Source organism: Anarhichas minor, unplaced genomic scaffold (assembly GCF_050575085.1).
Source record: "Anarhichas minor isolate MPS153535 unplaced genomic scaffold, ASM5057508v1 ptg000026l, whole genome shotgun sequence".
In the NCBI taxonomy this organism is placed as follows: domain Eukaryota; kingdom Metazoa; phylum Chordata; class Actinopteri; order Perciformes; family Anarhichadidae; genus Anarhichas; species Anarhichas minor.
In genome coordinates this window covers 15098409-15113953 of record NW_027466472.1, presented here as the reverse complement: position 1 = coordinate 15113953, position 15545 = coordinate 15098409, and the positions used below count along the sequence as shown (strand labels likewise).

Sequence of the window (15545 nt, the reverse complement as noted above, 5' to 3'; positions counted from 1 at the left end):
GCGTATGCATATGCGGTCGCTCCACCAAATGTGTAATCTCCTGCGTACATATTGTAACACATCTCATTATTGTGAATTCATTATGTGTCATTGTAAAATTATGCACATGTGCAGGAGCCCACATCCACAGTTAACCACAGATGGATGTTGACACACCCACATGTAACCATGTTTGGACATAAACCAGACTCATTCAGTCCTTCATCTGGCGTAGACACGTACTTTAACACCCTAAAGCAGCCTTTGTGTCTCTTATTCACACTGGTATATTTCACACTTCTGTCTATGCATACATGGTATAGATCCTGTTTAGTGGAAGATACTGATTGTTCCTAAAGGAGAGGTTCAGTTTTTTTTTATATATATATATTTATTTATATTTAAGTTACAGTTGAGAGGTTTTTTAAACTGTCACCATCCTGACATATGCTCATTCTCTTATTGAGTTCACAAGATGCATGAGCAGTGATTGTAAGGCTGCGTTGGAGACTCCTCGCCTCTGATTGGTTGTTTTTTTTATCTGGGTGCGGTGGTATTTAACAAATGCCATTTGAAGCACGCAGAGGAATTCGATTTTTTTCACAAATTATCTTTCTCATGTACTACTGTCAGGACATAGTGACAGTTTGAGCAAATATGACAAAAAGTTATCTTTTATCAAAGTTACCAATTGTAGCTTCAACCGGTCAAAAATTCTCAAACAGTAGCAATTAGCTAACCATCAAATCTATCCGGGCATAACAAACTGTGACTAATACTAATGTTATACCAGCAAAATGGGTGTGAAGGATATATCAATATATCATTTTGAATAGCTGCTGCTCACGGGGCACTGTAACCTTCAAGCTACACCTTGTGCAGTCGACTCCACAGAGCTGATAAAACTGAATGCTGAGTACACAGCTGCACTTGTGCACCAAAGCCTGAAGGTGTGACAGACACAGGCAATACAACTCGGCAAAGAATGGCAAGATGGTGGAGGCAGCTCTGTTCTGCCTTGCCCTCACTGTTGGAGAAACGACATTAATATGAGACGGAGAGAGTGGGGGGGAAGTGCAACATATGGATTCAAGAGGAGGCAGAAAAAGGAGCAGAGAAGCCGACAAAAGCCACCTGAAAGCTGTTGGGGTTCTACCTGCATCAGCGTCGCCATCATCACCATCACTATCTAAGCTGTCTATACAAACAAATGTGTGTGAATGTATAGTGTGTGGAGTCTGTGTAGCTGTGGGAGTCTATTGTGTCTGACTAAGTGCATGAAGGTTTTCCCTTTTCTTAGATATTGTGCCCCAGCTGTGTGTGTGTGTGTGTGTGTGTGTTTAACCCCCCGATACCTGGCCCTGCCATAGGTCTCCTCATCCAGGCAATCACATGACAGAGGCCAACGTCCTCTCAGCATCCTTGAGCGCCTGTGACGGGCACGCAGCCAGTGACTGAATGCCCGTCCGTTCCCTCTCGTCAGCACTTTCGCTCATCCAGCTCGTCATCAATGCTTCGCGGTAATAAAACCAATGTCATTCTGCTCCTTGTGAAGTTCACGTGGAGAGATAAGGGTGGAAATCTGCCACCGGCTTTTTGTTGAAAATTAATTTCCCGCCGTCTTTGTGCGCACCATTTTCCTGGATGGCATTTTGTTTCCTCGCCTGATTTCAGCCGTCATTCGGAAAATTTGCTGCTTTAAAGTCCATTTCCATTTGACTTTTATCGTCGAGTGCGTGAATATGTGTGCTTCTAAATGGAAATAATTGATCAGGTGAGGTTGTTCCGGAGCAACAGGAGCACCTCTTTCGTTAATTAAAGCTGCATGTGGCAGCCGTAAACATTAGGGAAATGGGGCTGTATATCAGGCTTATTACCTGGACATGATCATCAGTGCGAGGACTTTGTCCAGGGAAATCTCTTACAGCCCATCAAACAGAGGCTTTGCTGCAGCTAAGATCACCTGGTCTGTCTCCCTCATGTCATGCAGGAAAAGAGAGTATGATACTGTGAGGAACGTATCAACGTTTAGGGAGAGACAGTCATAAAGAAGGGCAAACACAGAGTCAAACGTTATGGTATCGTCTGGCCATAGCTCAAAATTGAAGCAGAGACATTTTTGTTTTTTAATCTTTCCTCTTAGCTACTATTATATCAAAACAGGAAAGTTTCTTAAGTGTAGACAGTAATCCATATCTCCCAATGTCCCCGAACATTTCTTATCCAAATCATTACGTGTGCCGTAGACCGCATCGTGTTCTAACTGGGCTAAGAGTGCCCGTGGAGATTGTGAGGGTGCAGTTGGGACAACAACATTAAGAGGAGATAAGGGAAACTCATAAAATAGCAGCGTTTCATTTCCTAAAAACACAATTGATGCCGGGCTGCCTGACGGACTACTATCAGCCGGCCCGTAGAATCATAGCTTGGTTATCGTTTCTCTGAATGGAAAGGTAGACCGGGACCACATACGCAGCTGTGGCTGGAATGTTGATGTTGATATGCAGGCAAACTTGGATGTCGTATTGCAAAATGCCATGTCGGGAATAAGTATTCATTCCAACAAAGTTTAAAATGTGTGAGAAGTACTCTGTGTGGAAGTTAAGTAACTAAATCCTGTTTTTGACTTTTAGACTCCATCCATATTCTCTCCATGCACCTGACCTTCTGCTGTAGCACAATGCACATTAATATTTCACATCACCAACACAGACACACATACACACATTTTGCTCGACACCTCAGCGTTGGGAAGTCTCGACAGCACACGGTACAGCCTGGCTACCCCCTCGGTGTTTTACAGTGCATTCACACAAACAGACACATCGTCTATAAAGCAGTGTTCACTCTCTCCTGGAAGTTTTTACGTTTTATTGTTTTACATCTTTGAATTAGGAAGGATTTCATTTGGCTTTTCCACACTGCACAACATATAAAAAGACAGATCTTAGATCGTAGTTGAGTAGAAAACAACTCTGTGAACCGTAACAATACTATAATACTACACTTCAACTGTGAGAATAAAAACCACTGGCGGATGCCTGGTTGTCAGACCCACGCGTTAGAGGTGCTTTGCATAAAGTTCAACCTTTTTCAACTTCCCCAAATCACGATGTATCATTTGTGTTTTTTTAATACTAGTGGGCTAGTGGGGTGGCACCAGCACGGTTTTTTTATGGTTCAATCACAAAAGCGTCTGTATTTGAGTGTGTATAGGTAAACAGGGCATGCGACTAATGGGGACGAGGCCATCTGAATATACCGAAACAAGGAATAATGGGCATTATTTGTCAGTGGTGGTTGATTTATTGATCAGAGTGAGTGTTGCATGTCCTATAATATGCATTGAATCTTAGCTCAAGCATCTCCAATAAGATTTGACTTGGTGATCTGCAATCTTTACATCTGAGACTATTTCTAACAAAGGATGGATAGTAAAAAATCCGCCCAATCTTTCTATCACTCTTCACTAAAGATGAACACCGGAGAAGGCACCTACACGTCCAACCCCCTGAGCTGATTGTTGCAGTTTTCACTGAGAAAGAGATTAAAAAAAATGACCAGACCCCCTCCTTCCTCGTCTCCTCTCCTCTTCCTCATCGATTGTCTGTGTGTCTCAGTGTCTCATGGCAGCAAAAGCCAAAGTGATGGAGACAAAAGGCGGTTTGGGTATTAATTCACCGCTCAAGTCTTCTTTCAGGATCCTTTCAGATGCAAAACACCGCGCTGGGCATTGGGCAGAAGGGGACGCTGACAATTACAGTCTCACATTGAGCCACCGTTGGAGACTCGCTCTTCAGACTGATTGACAAATGAAAGAGCTGAAATAGCTTCCATTTAAAACGGCCACTTGCCAGAATAGGGGGATCATCTCCAATATCTTGTCTCGAATAGGAAAGGGAAAAGATGAGCGTGCATGGGAAATTGAGCTCGCAATTCAGTACTTTACAAAGGCCATTTAGGCTCCATGCACAGAATACCCAGTGGTACCGAGTCTTTAAAGCTCAAATTCAATGGATCATCAAGATTAAGCGGCGTCTTTCTGCAGGGATTTGCATCCAACTGCTTTTTCCCCTAAATCTAAAAACTTTTCACGCTGTGCTAACTAATCCACTCCGCTGTACACACACACACACACACACACACAATATTCTGATTAGCCAAAATTGCCTTGGCCATAAAGAGAAAATCAACAAATATGTCTGGAAATCTCTGTATGGGATTTCTGGGGAGACAAACAGAGATGTTCATTGTCTTGCCAAGCCAGTAGACACATAGATTTCCAATGGCGGATGTTGCTCAGTTTGTCTGCTATTTCCCTCAGTGTGCCCAATCTGCACAGCTGAGTACAGCATCCAAATCAACAGTTTGTGGAGACGGATGCCTGTTGCGCGCCTCATCACATGTTAAACCAGAACAACACGGCTCCTGAGTGTGTGAAAATTGACAAATGTTTCTTGCTGAGACTAACTGCGTCATATTTGACTGTCCTTTAAAACTTCAACTTCCAGTTCAAATGTGACTGAATTAAAGTGTGCTGGACGCATAGGAATAAAACAAAGGTTTGCAGATTGGTTGAATAATATAAACATTTCTTTAAGGCAAATAGTTAATATAGGTAATATTACATTTTGAGTTAAACCTTTTTTTGTTTTTTTAATTACTATGATGTTATTGTGTTTAAAGGATAAGTTATTATTACTGTTTGGATTTGCCTGCTGGAAATATACTTCATATACCTACAATATGGAAGCAAGAAAGCCTCCACAGTGATTTGACAAAATCTGAACAAAATCAAATGACTTGAGGGCAAAAAGGAAATCATCCATTAACATGCATGAACATTAGTTAATTTTTAAAAAGTGAATGTGGCAAGAGAGACACGGTGTTATATTGTGTGCATGAGATGCAGGTAGCCACACAGCACAGGTATAAATAACAAGTACTTGTGTCCGAGAGCACAAACAGCTGCAGGGGGACTGCTGCGTGCTGCTGTAGGAGCACAAACAGGTTCTTTAATGGAGAGAGGGATGTGAGGAGAAATTCATTTGTGCGATGACACTCTCCCGCAGCCCTACAGCACAAACCCTGTAAGAGGGATGTGTGTGTGTGTGTGTGTGTGTGTGTGTGAGGGGGTGGGTGTGGGGTAGATTGAGGAACGGGGTGCCTATGTCATGTCTCTATGGAAATCCTTAAACTCTGCTGCATGCACAGCACACCATATCACACATACATAGATGTGTATACACACACACATACACACACACGGTATGGCGGGGTTGCATATGCAGCGATTATATTATTACATTAACTGCTCCCACATTGCTTTGTATTTGATTTAAAAGCAATCATGTAGAATGGGAAGCGAGTTCATTGTGTTTTTCTTTGTCACATTCAAACACAAGGGGAATTTTCATCCATAAATCCTTATTTTAACCATTATATTGTATGAATATTCAATAGAAAAATGTCATGTTGCTGCTTGAAGGATGTTCTGAATTAGATTAAGAATGGCCTAACTTTTACTTAGTATGCTTAAGAGGTTGTAAGTGTGTAGGTGGTAATGATTGCTAAATTAGTCAGCAAAATGTTTTGATGATATTACAGCTTCAGCCATTTCTGTTGATCTTGCTTAAACTGTTGGCAATGACTTAAAGCATCTGATATTATCAAACTTTTTTTCAGTCTAATTAGAGTTCACCTTGATGTCTTGCTTTTTTAGAAGAGTCGTCTTTTGGTTCTTTACAGAAAGTGCGCCCTGCCCTAAATCCCGCTGTCCCCTTGGACTGACTTTGTTATAGATTCAGCCTCAACAGTGCTGAGGTTCAAGGGGAAGTCACCCTGGATACATGTGAAGCTGTAGCTGAAGGTGTGGAATAAAGAAAAAGCACACTCGAGTTAAGGACATCAACTTTCAAGCCTCGGAGCAAAATATAAAAGAAACAAGCCGGCTGTGTACAAAAACACCCCCTGACACACACACACACCTCCATGACAACAAGAGAAAAGCCCAGAAAATAAAAAGAAGGTGAATAATAAAACAAAAACAAATGCCCAAACCTCCAGGAGCAGATTTTTCATCATTAAATGATGGCCTGGGGGTGGAGGGAGTATGATGAGGAAACGCTGGCTTGTGCCTGCTGTGTAATTAAATGGTGGTCGGATGGAGTGAGAGGCAGGCAGATGATAAGCACTGGGCTCTCTGTATATGCCCCAGGACAGAGGAATATTGTCAGATACTTTAAACAATACGCTTATCTGTGAGCAAAGTCGTTTCATTTGGAAAAAAACATTTTTTTAAATTATTTTAACAGATTAATATTGTTTCTTCATGGAATTATTGCATCCTCAGAAATGCAAAAACAACACAGAGAAAAAAATAAGTTATGAATGAAAAGAAATTATGTAAAAAATGTAAGTGTGTCACCTACAAAACAAAAATTAATAACTGAAAGTAATAACATGTCATTTTTAATTGGATGTCATAAGTATAACATGTGCCTACAGCAGTAGCACATAGCACATGATATGTATGGAAACATTACTTCCAAAAATTTTAATTATGGTTGGGATTTGGGACCGATTGATTTTTCAAAACAAAATCTCGCAAAGTCTACATCAATGTCAGCAGCTCTGCGAGGTTACTACAGTGGTAATTTGAGCTTAATGCTAATGTGCTAACGTTCTCACAGCTAATATGCCGATTTTTTTCTTGGCTTATTAGCACACTAACATTTACTAAATAGCAAAAAACACAAAGAACAGCTGAGGCTGACAGGAATGGCAATGCAGGTATTTTATTCAAAATCAAAGTTTCTGGAAAAAAAAATGATTTGACCCAGTGAGCTGAGGCGTTAATGGATCACCGCAGTTATTACAATTCATCCTGAGGGGAACATGGAAGAACTTACCAAATTTCATGACAATCCATCCACATAGTTAGATATAATTTACTTAAAATTAGAAATATCAACCTCATGGCCTTAGAGCCAATGCATATAATAGTAAAACCGTCAATCCAACAGTAAATCATTTATATCTTAGTGAGAGAAAATGTAAAACATATCCAGGACGTAAGGCCTTCAGATACCACAGTGATTGGTGCTGCACCAAACCATAAGTGTGCATACCCATCTACAGTTCAGACATAGTCCACATTCAGTCAGTAGGAAGCACAAGAGATTTCCTGACATTTGATTCAAGCCTCGTCTGCAAACGCCCAACAATGACTTTAGTTCCACTGTAAACTATTGCATCAGCATGCCTTGCTTTGATTCCATTTAACACAAAAACAAACACGTTGCTCCCTGAACACAAATACTACCATAAATCCTACATACTGGTGTTGGAACAGATTAAACCACAAACAACACACAACATAGCCGTGAATGCACGATATCGGTTATCGTTTGTAGAAGGAAAGTGAAAAGATAAAATAATGCATGGAGTGACGACTGGGATAAGCACATGTGCAGTTTCAACTGACAAGAGTACGATTGGTTTGCTTTTAGACATCGGTATGGACAGTGCTCAGAGAAAGGGACTACGTAGTCTAGCCATTTTTTGACAAAGCTTTTTAATATGTCTTAATGGAATGAATGGTGTCCCTAAATTGTATCGTTCTCCACAAAAAAAAACAGTCAGTCACAAGAATTTCATTATATGAAATGCCAGGCTTTCAATCCTTTTCCTTCTTCAATAATGGCACAATCTCCCCTGAGAGAGAAGAATAAAACACAGTGTTGAAATCTGGATTTTTCACCTAAATACAATTACAGGACATTTTGCAAAGTGCTGTATAAAGCAATCAGAAATCACTCTTGAAAGTTGGCAAGGGGAGAAAAATACTTGGTTTTTAGTGTCAGGATATTTTATTTTGACTACTTCATTGGTAAAAAGCTTTTGTCTGCCCTTTGCCAAGCAAAGATTTTTGTATGGCTGCCAGTCAGGCTTCGAATTCTCTCGATGGGGATTGAAGATGAGTACAGCCATCCCTGAAAAATGGCTGTGACTCCATGGACTCGTGCGACTGGTGCCAAAGTAGACTGCTTCATTTTTCTGGCTTTAGCTTCAAATTAGATCAGACATCAGAAACGACCTTCAGATATCAGCAAAGCAAATATGCTGACAAGGATGCATGTGAGAAAAGAGGCCAGTGATCAAGATTTATGGAGTGAGGCTACACTGTGTGTCAAGAGTGATACGTGTCTCATCAACGGTGAAATGAAATGTCAAATTAGTTTGTGTGAGGGCGCGTGTGTGTTTTGGCTCATCTGCAAGAATGCGCTAGTCTAATGGCTGTTTGTACACAAGATTGAGAGACAAAGAGACAAATAATTTGCCGTCCAATGAGACCCAAAGTGAGTGTCAAATAGGGTGCTTATAATGCAGAACACTAATAGAGCGTCAGCAGGACAGCGGCAGCAGATCCATTCTCCTCGGGGCTCCATCTTGGCAGTACCTGTTATAAACTTCCTCTGCTGTCTTGCACAATTGGTTCTGTAATTTAAAAAGGTCAGCATGGCTCTTGTGTAATTCAATACTCTCATGGTGCTGTATTAACCACATATTTAATCACCCGCAGGGTGGTGTGCAAGCTGAATACTGAATGTAAAAGGAAGAGGTAGAACCCACAGTGCAACACGGGGCCTAGCTCTCCCAACTGATATGCATGAGTCACAGGATGTAGGAGGACGAACGGCTTATCTATGAGGACAGCTCTGTGTTTCCACTTTAGTTGAGAAAACATCTGGAAAATGGAATGTTTTAAACAAGGAATTCATGTGCGAGCATGGCATGAAATAAAATTGGATGGTCTGGGGGAAAAGAGTTTGTTTTAAGTTGTTTGCACAACGGAAGAAGGGTGAGTAAATTAAATTTGTCCGACTTGCAATGTGGTATGAAAGATGCAATAATCTCGCGTTATGGAGTTGGGTTGTCTAGACGATCAAATTAAGGGGCAGTTTCACCTGAAGTAAACTAAATTCTCTATCATGAGACATACAGAGCTATGAATATTTCACATTTCCTACGGTATAATTATTCTGCAAAAGACAAGATCTCAGAAGACTGCAAACACTATTGAGATACATCATTTTATTAACACGACAATGCAGGAAAAATAAAAAAAAATAAAAAATTGGACAGTTGAACTGAATATAAAACAAATCTATTCCTGTAACTACCCACCTCCCACTTGAAAAAGATATGCACCACCTGTTGAACTAAGGTTAGCAGAGCATTATGGGAAAATGATGATGCTTCACATGAGAAAACCAATCGCAAGGTAAACAACTCTGGTTGAGAAAGAGTAAAGATGAATAAATATGCTTGTCTTTAGAAATTGAAAAAACACCAGCCATTTTCCTTGTATGCCCCACCATGAAATGAGGTAAAAAAATAAATAAAAATCACAGGCAAGTTGAAGGTTGAATCTGGTCAAATGAACATATTGGAAGCTGGGCGATTCTACAAACCCGTTTTGTAAAAATACGTTTTTTCAAAATTCCCACTTTTTACAATATGAGCTTGGTTATGACATGGTTAAGTTTAGGTAAATATTGCAGTTATTGCAAATGAGGGATGTTTAAGTTAAAGTTAGGGTCATGCAGCTAAAGTATCTTGGTTAAAGTTACCTCAAAAGTCACTCATTAACAAACAAACGCCTGTTGAATGTTGGCACCGGATGTAAACAATAAGGTGCGTAATTGTTCAATATGAGTGTAATTCCTAGCATACTGGGCTTCTGTGCTTTTTTCCTACAGTGAGACAGTAGGTACACAGGATACTGGCTCATTAGCGATGAACCTGAGAAAGTTAACAAAGCACCTCAGAAAACCCAGAGGATGAAAACGATAATAAAAAGAGAACAGGGAGCCATTCCTTTTGGGAACTGCTGCTATTTACTAAAAGTCAGGAGAATTAAAAGAGCTGTCAGTCAGCAAGTATGCAAAGAAAATCGAAATCAAAGCGATGCCTTGACATTTCCCTCTCATTGAGAGACAATATGAAAGAGAGACACAAGGTCCTGGCGGAGTTAGACTTCCCTGCATCAAGATATTTATGACAATTTCTTTATGCTGACACATTTGCAGAAAGTACAATCCATGACTCAGATCTGACATCCCTCTCTGGTTTTGGGTGGATTGTCGCTGAAGCTGAACGCTTCGCTTGCGGCGTCAAGCGCCTTACATAAGAAAGGGTATCTATTTTCAAATCTTTGTTCCCAACACCAATACGCTTAGACTTGGATACGTCATTCTGCACTTGCAATTCTTGTGGGCATCACCTTGTATCTTTACAGCCATAACTAGAACAGCATATCAGGGAGAGGAGATACTGATAAGAAAGCTCTTGGTTATAGCACTTTGATGCCGTAAGTGTTAAGCAAAATGCACTAGGAGACGAATTCAATCCTAAAACAGCTCTAACTGCTGCCAGTCAGAAATCCTGCTCCCAGGGTGTGATTGAAAGCATTTTTGCCAAGGCAGTGATCCCTCACCTGTGCTCACACACACGCACACACACACACGCACACACACACATACACATGCGCACACACACACACACCGTTAAATCAAAGTACAGGGAGCCACACACTGCCCTTTGCCTGACAAGTAAATTGCTTCCTAGATCGTGTTGGCGGAAGACAACGCGGTGAGAAAGAAGACGGTGGCATGGACATGGTACAAGAAAATGAATGAGAGGTGAAAGGCAAATAGAAAGAAGCGAAGAGCAAAGAGAAAGTAGATAACGGAAAAGCAGCGAGTGTGAAATGCTTCGCTAAGCAGGACTGAATGGACCTGTCGTCCTGTCTGATGAGAGCGATGGTGGAAACGGGAGAGAAATCAACAACATGAGAGGACTGTCAAGTGTGGTGACAGTGAAACCCATATAGGTGATTCTCTTACTGTATCTGCGACTGGGAGACGTTTCAATAACACGACCCGATGGGAGAGAAAGACACATTTCTTCAAAAGGTCCAAAAGAGCCATGTAAAAGCAAGCCCATTTAAAATCGTTTGGAGAACAAGACACAGAACAGAGTAGATTGATGATAGACGGAGATATTTTGAGGAGTTTTTATCTGGCAAAGGTAAAAAAAAAAAACAGTCCACACCTCCACAAGACAATAGCCTATTTCTCCTGGAAAGTGCATCATTTAAACTAATTTTACAAAATCATGAAAACCAACAGTCAATGGAATTCCATCAACACTAGCAGTATAAAGTATTAACATGGACTGTTTCCTAAGAGCTGAACTGCAAAAGTTGAGTAAAACAAAGTTTTAATTTTACCTCTAGCTCTCAAACAAGGTTCCCTATTTTTTTAACTTGGGATGCTGGATTATCTGAAATTCATTGATGACCTTGTAACTTTTTGACAGAAACCACAGAGTGCTTCAATAATACATTTCAGACTCGACGCCTCTGTCAAACCATGCCCAAAACACTCAATCATTATACACCACTTCTATTCAAACTCTCCTCAGGTTAGGAAGCTAGCACCAACAGAGAGTTTAGTCCAACATCTGCCACACTGGAAACACCCAGAGCATCACCAACATGAAGAATGAATTGTTGCTACGCCACCTATCTTTCTGCACATCTGCTAGTTTCTGAGGTAGGGAACTAGTCCTGCACACACTGACAGAATTGGCATGATTGCTGTCAGTGCATTCAGGCCACAGAGAGCTCACAGTGGATTTTCACATTCTGAAATAGTTTTATATTCACTTTTACTCAGTAACAAATGTCCCAGATGAACTCCATTCATTCTATTCTTTACATCCTTATCGGCATAGCCTGGAGCCACTCTCAGCATACACCCGGCGCATGGTATCTTCCAGCCAATCAGAAAGCAATAAGCTGTTTCTCTCATTGTACTGCACTGCAGCTCGACAAATGGTTACCTAAAACAGGTGAGTTGTCAAAGAAAATCCTTTGTTAAAGACTGTAATAGATGTAAATGTAGATTGTGCCAATATCAAGGTTGCAATTCTGGTGCCAAATGACTGATGCAACTACAAGGTCCACATGGCAATAATAGATCATTAACGCCACGGCAAAGGTGTCACGCACATAATAGTCAGACAATCACACATACACACTGACAAACCATGATGATGGAGACAGACAATGAAGCCTTCATCGAGGATGAGAAGACATGCCGGTGCAGAGAAATATGACATGTCTTACCTGGGACTAAAGGAACCTCTTGGCCCTGGGCCAGCCTGAGCAGAACCGTTATGAGGAGGGGCGTGGCCCCTGACCACGTGCCACGCATTATGATGCTCACTGTCCGGGCATCACTGGGCGTCAATCTGGGGAAAGAGGTAAACAGAAAGCAGTTAAAGACTGGTTGTGTTGCTGAGCGCCACACTAGGTCGAAAAACAGAAAAGAAAAAAAAAATGGATATTCAATTTCTGGTGCAAATTACAATTAAATGGAGGACAAAACAACAATTATTTAAACAGCATGACCATAATACCTAAAGCGACGCATTTCTAATGCAATTCTAAAGCATTAGTGAATACAAAGCAGCTTCCATAACAAACGATAAACAACGTAAAGGAACTTAATAGGTTCCTTTACGTTGTAAAAGTATAGCAGTTAAACCCATAATTTATAATCCGAAGAGAGTTCAGTCTTAGAATGTTAAGAAGATTGCAAATCGACTTTCTCTGTTGCTAAATTCTTACTCAGTATCTCCTTTTGTACACACACACACACACACACACACACACACACACACACACACACACACACACACACACAAACAACAAATGCCTTTGTGTCATATTGATTTCAGACAGGTGAGACAAAAGTGTCGGAGTTTAGTGGTGTGTGCGAGACAATGCCGCTCTGCTGACATCACCTGCGGATAGTGACAGGGACCGTCTGTAGCATGGAAATAAATCGGAGGATTCTCCGGATCAGCCATCTGTGGAACAACCTGTTCACCCTTGTTTGATTACATCCAGCAGGCAGCCTCGGCTGCTCCGTCTCCATGTCTTTCTCCGTATCTCTCGCTCTCTCTCTCTCTCTCTTTCACCCCCCCCTCTCTTTGCACTGCTATGCACTCTGATTTTCTCTTCACAGCCCTTTTTTTCTTCAGGCATGACTTACTCCTTGAATTGGATATGCTTCAACTTAAATATGATGGACTTACTTTTTATCATAAATTCAGTCTCTTCAGGCCTTGCATCTTTTGAGATGATGAGGAGCATTAAGCATCGCCTCCCCACAGTAAAAAAGGTGAACGTATGTGACAATGGAAAGAAAATGCTCACCAAGCAAAGATGCTCGGAAAGGTTTCGCACCCTAAACCACATTTCTTTTCTACTCCTGTGCTATGTTCTCTTTCCAATCATGTGTTAAATGTCCCTGTAATGCTTCTAAACTTCCATGTCCTTTTAATTCATGCAACACCAAATGGACTATTTGCCACTTATTACTGGCAGCTCCCCCTTTTTGTGCAATCCTTTTCTTCCCGTCTCTCTCTTGCTCTCCGTTCTGTAATAGGTTTGCAGGAGAAAGAAGGCACAAGCACACGTATTTGCTCTTCTAGCTTTCTCTCCAATCTTATCTTCGGGTACTCAGTGAACAATTTTGCACCCCTTTATATGCGGCTCCTGTTCTTAAATTAGAAGAGCCTGTGAAAAGGCTGTCAGATCCCAACCATGGGGGAGCTCATTGTTGCAGTGTGTGTTATCATCACTTCTTATTCCTTCAGCATCACAGCCAAGCCAAAGAATTATGTGTTGTATTTGCACGATTGCTCCATTTGCATGCGATGATGACAAGCGTATTCCCAGCTTAATGTCCGATAAAGAAGTCCCTGTGGTCAGACTGAGAGATAACGTCCCTTTCACTCTGCCTGGCCACCTGAACTAGTAGCACACCGGCTACCTGGAGGAGCAACGGACATGGATCCCCCCATTCTTCTTGATAATTGTGTCAGATAAACACTGCATCGTCTTCTTGCAGGCAATCTGATAAATATCCAATTACCAGATGGCTGTGACAAGTGGTCGCCGGGGGTCTTCGGTTTGGAAAGTGGGATACACGCAATTACCATGGCCTCCTCAACGCAGAAGCAAGCGGTGGGGATCGTAATTCAACACCCATGTTCCATTTGATTAATGAATGGCCGGATTAGAGATAAAGGAAGATATATTTGAGCCATCCTCTCTAGAAACCGCAAACGCATATGTGACGATGCATCACAGTCCAATCGATGACTCTTCCTCTGTACTCATTATTTAGCCCGCTCGCATTAAAGGAAATGAGCGTGTTTTACAAGCCTTGTTTCAGTGGCTTCCTCTCCGTTCTCTACCAATTCAGTTTGAGAGCACTGAAAGGCCCTTATTGTCTCTCTTCATCTGACTCATTGATGGCTGGATGTATTGAAGCCAATTAATCAGACAGTGACAAGAAGCACTGCTGCTGGCTCAGTGACCAGCTCCCACAAAAGACAGGAACCATCAGCAGAACAGTCGCTGCCCACAAATTGATTTTCGGATGCCTACTGAACCAAGGCGATGTCATTCAAAACCTGTGGTTTCTCATTGTGACACTTCTACAAGACCTAAGCACTTAAACTCAAACTCAACTTGCTAGTAATATCTTGTAACTCCAGATTCTATGAGTATAGGCGTAGTCCTCTAAGAGCTGTCGCTATTGGGCTTTATCGCAAAAAGTGAAGGTCCGAAGTAAGAACAAAGCAAAGGAAATCTGGCAAGCTTCTCGTGCTGTTAGACGTCTAAGAGGCCGTGAGCAGGTGCATGTTGTGCTGCCGGCATTGTGATGGCTCTCAGCTGTGCCACCATTGTTATGATGCAGGTCCTGAAAGAAAAAAGGTGCCTTAGACGCAGGCAAATGATCCGTAGAAGGAAAAAGCTGCTGCAGGGCTCCTGGCTGTGGTGGGGACAGAGAAAAACTAGCACTTGAGATGCTCCGTATCCCTCAGAGTCCACCATGGAGGGAGCTGAGCCAGCTGGCTCATCCGTAATGTCTAAGTTAGTCGCAGGTGAACTGCCCAGCTGCCGTCCCGCCACCTTAAACACAAAGCGCAGTGAAGTATTCTGCTCTATGGCGCAGCGCCTCCAAAAGCAAGCAAACACCGACTGGACCAGCCCGGCCGAGGCAGCTTCGCAGGTGAATGGTCCGACAGGAGGAAGTAGCCAATCTGGCAGCCGGTACACCGACTGACACAGCTGGACTTCTTCATCTTATTAACTTCTTCACCTGTTGACCGTATGACACTGAAGACAAAATGGGAGCAGAACGACACGGCTGTTATGAATAGAAACTGCAGGCGTAAGAGAGGCCTGTGCAGGGCACAAGGGGCGTGAAAATAATCTTCACGACGGCGCATACGCACGGAGATAAACCCAATAGCGAATGCTCTTACAGAGCAAAGCCTATGCGATATAATACAGACAATGTGGATACCATCTTGGATACCATAGATGAAAACACAACAAAACGCAGGTGAAATATTTCAATGCAGCAGGTAACTTAAGGGGAAGCTAGTTGGAGGCCTCTGGAAATAGGAATGAACTT

General features: G+C 41.9%; 1 protein-coding gene across 1 annotated transcript in view; it reads right to left on the bottom strand.

Annotated features, from left to right (window-relative positions):
• robo1 (roundabout, axon guidance receptor, homolog 1 (Drosophila)) overlaps positions 1 to 12648 on the bottom strand; it is a 196704-nt gene extending 184056 nt beyond the window's left edge. Inside the window, exon 1 of the mRNA XM_076100679.1 lies at positions 12176 to 12648. Coding sequence (XP_075956794.1) covers positions 12176 to 12263 — 88 coding nt within the window. The 5' untranslated portion in view covers positions 12264 to 12648. The remainder of the gene's footprint in view (positions 1 to 12175) is intronic.
• Between the last annotated feature and the right edge of the window lie 2897 nt (positions 12649 to 15545).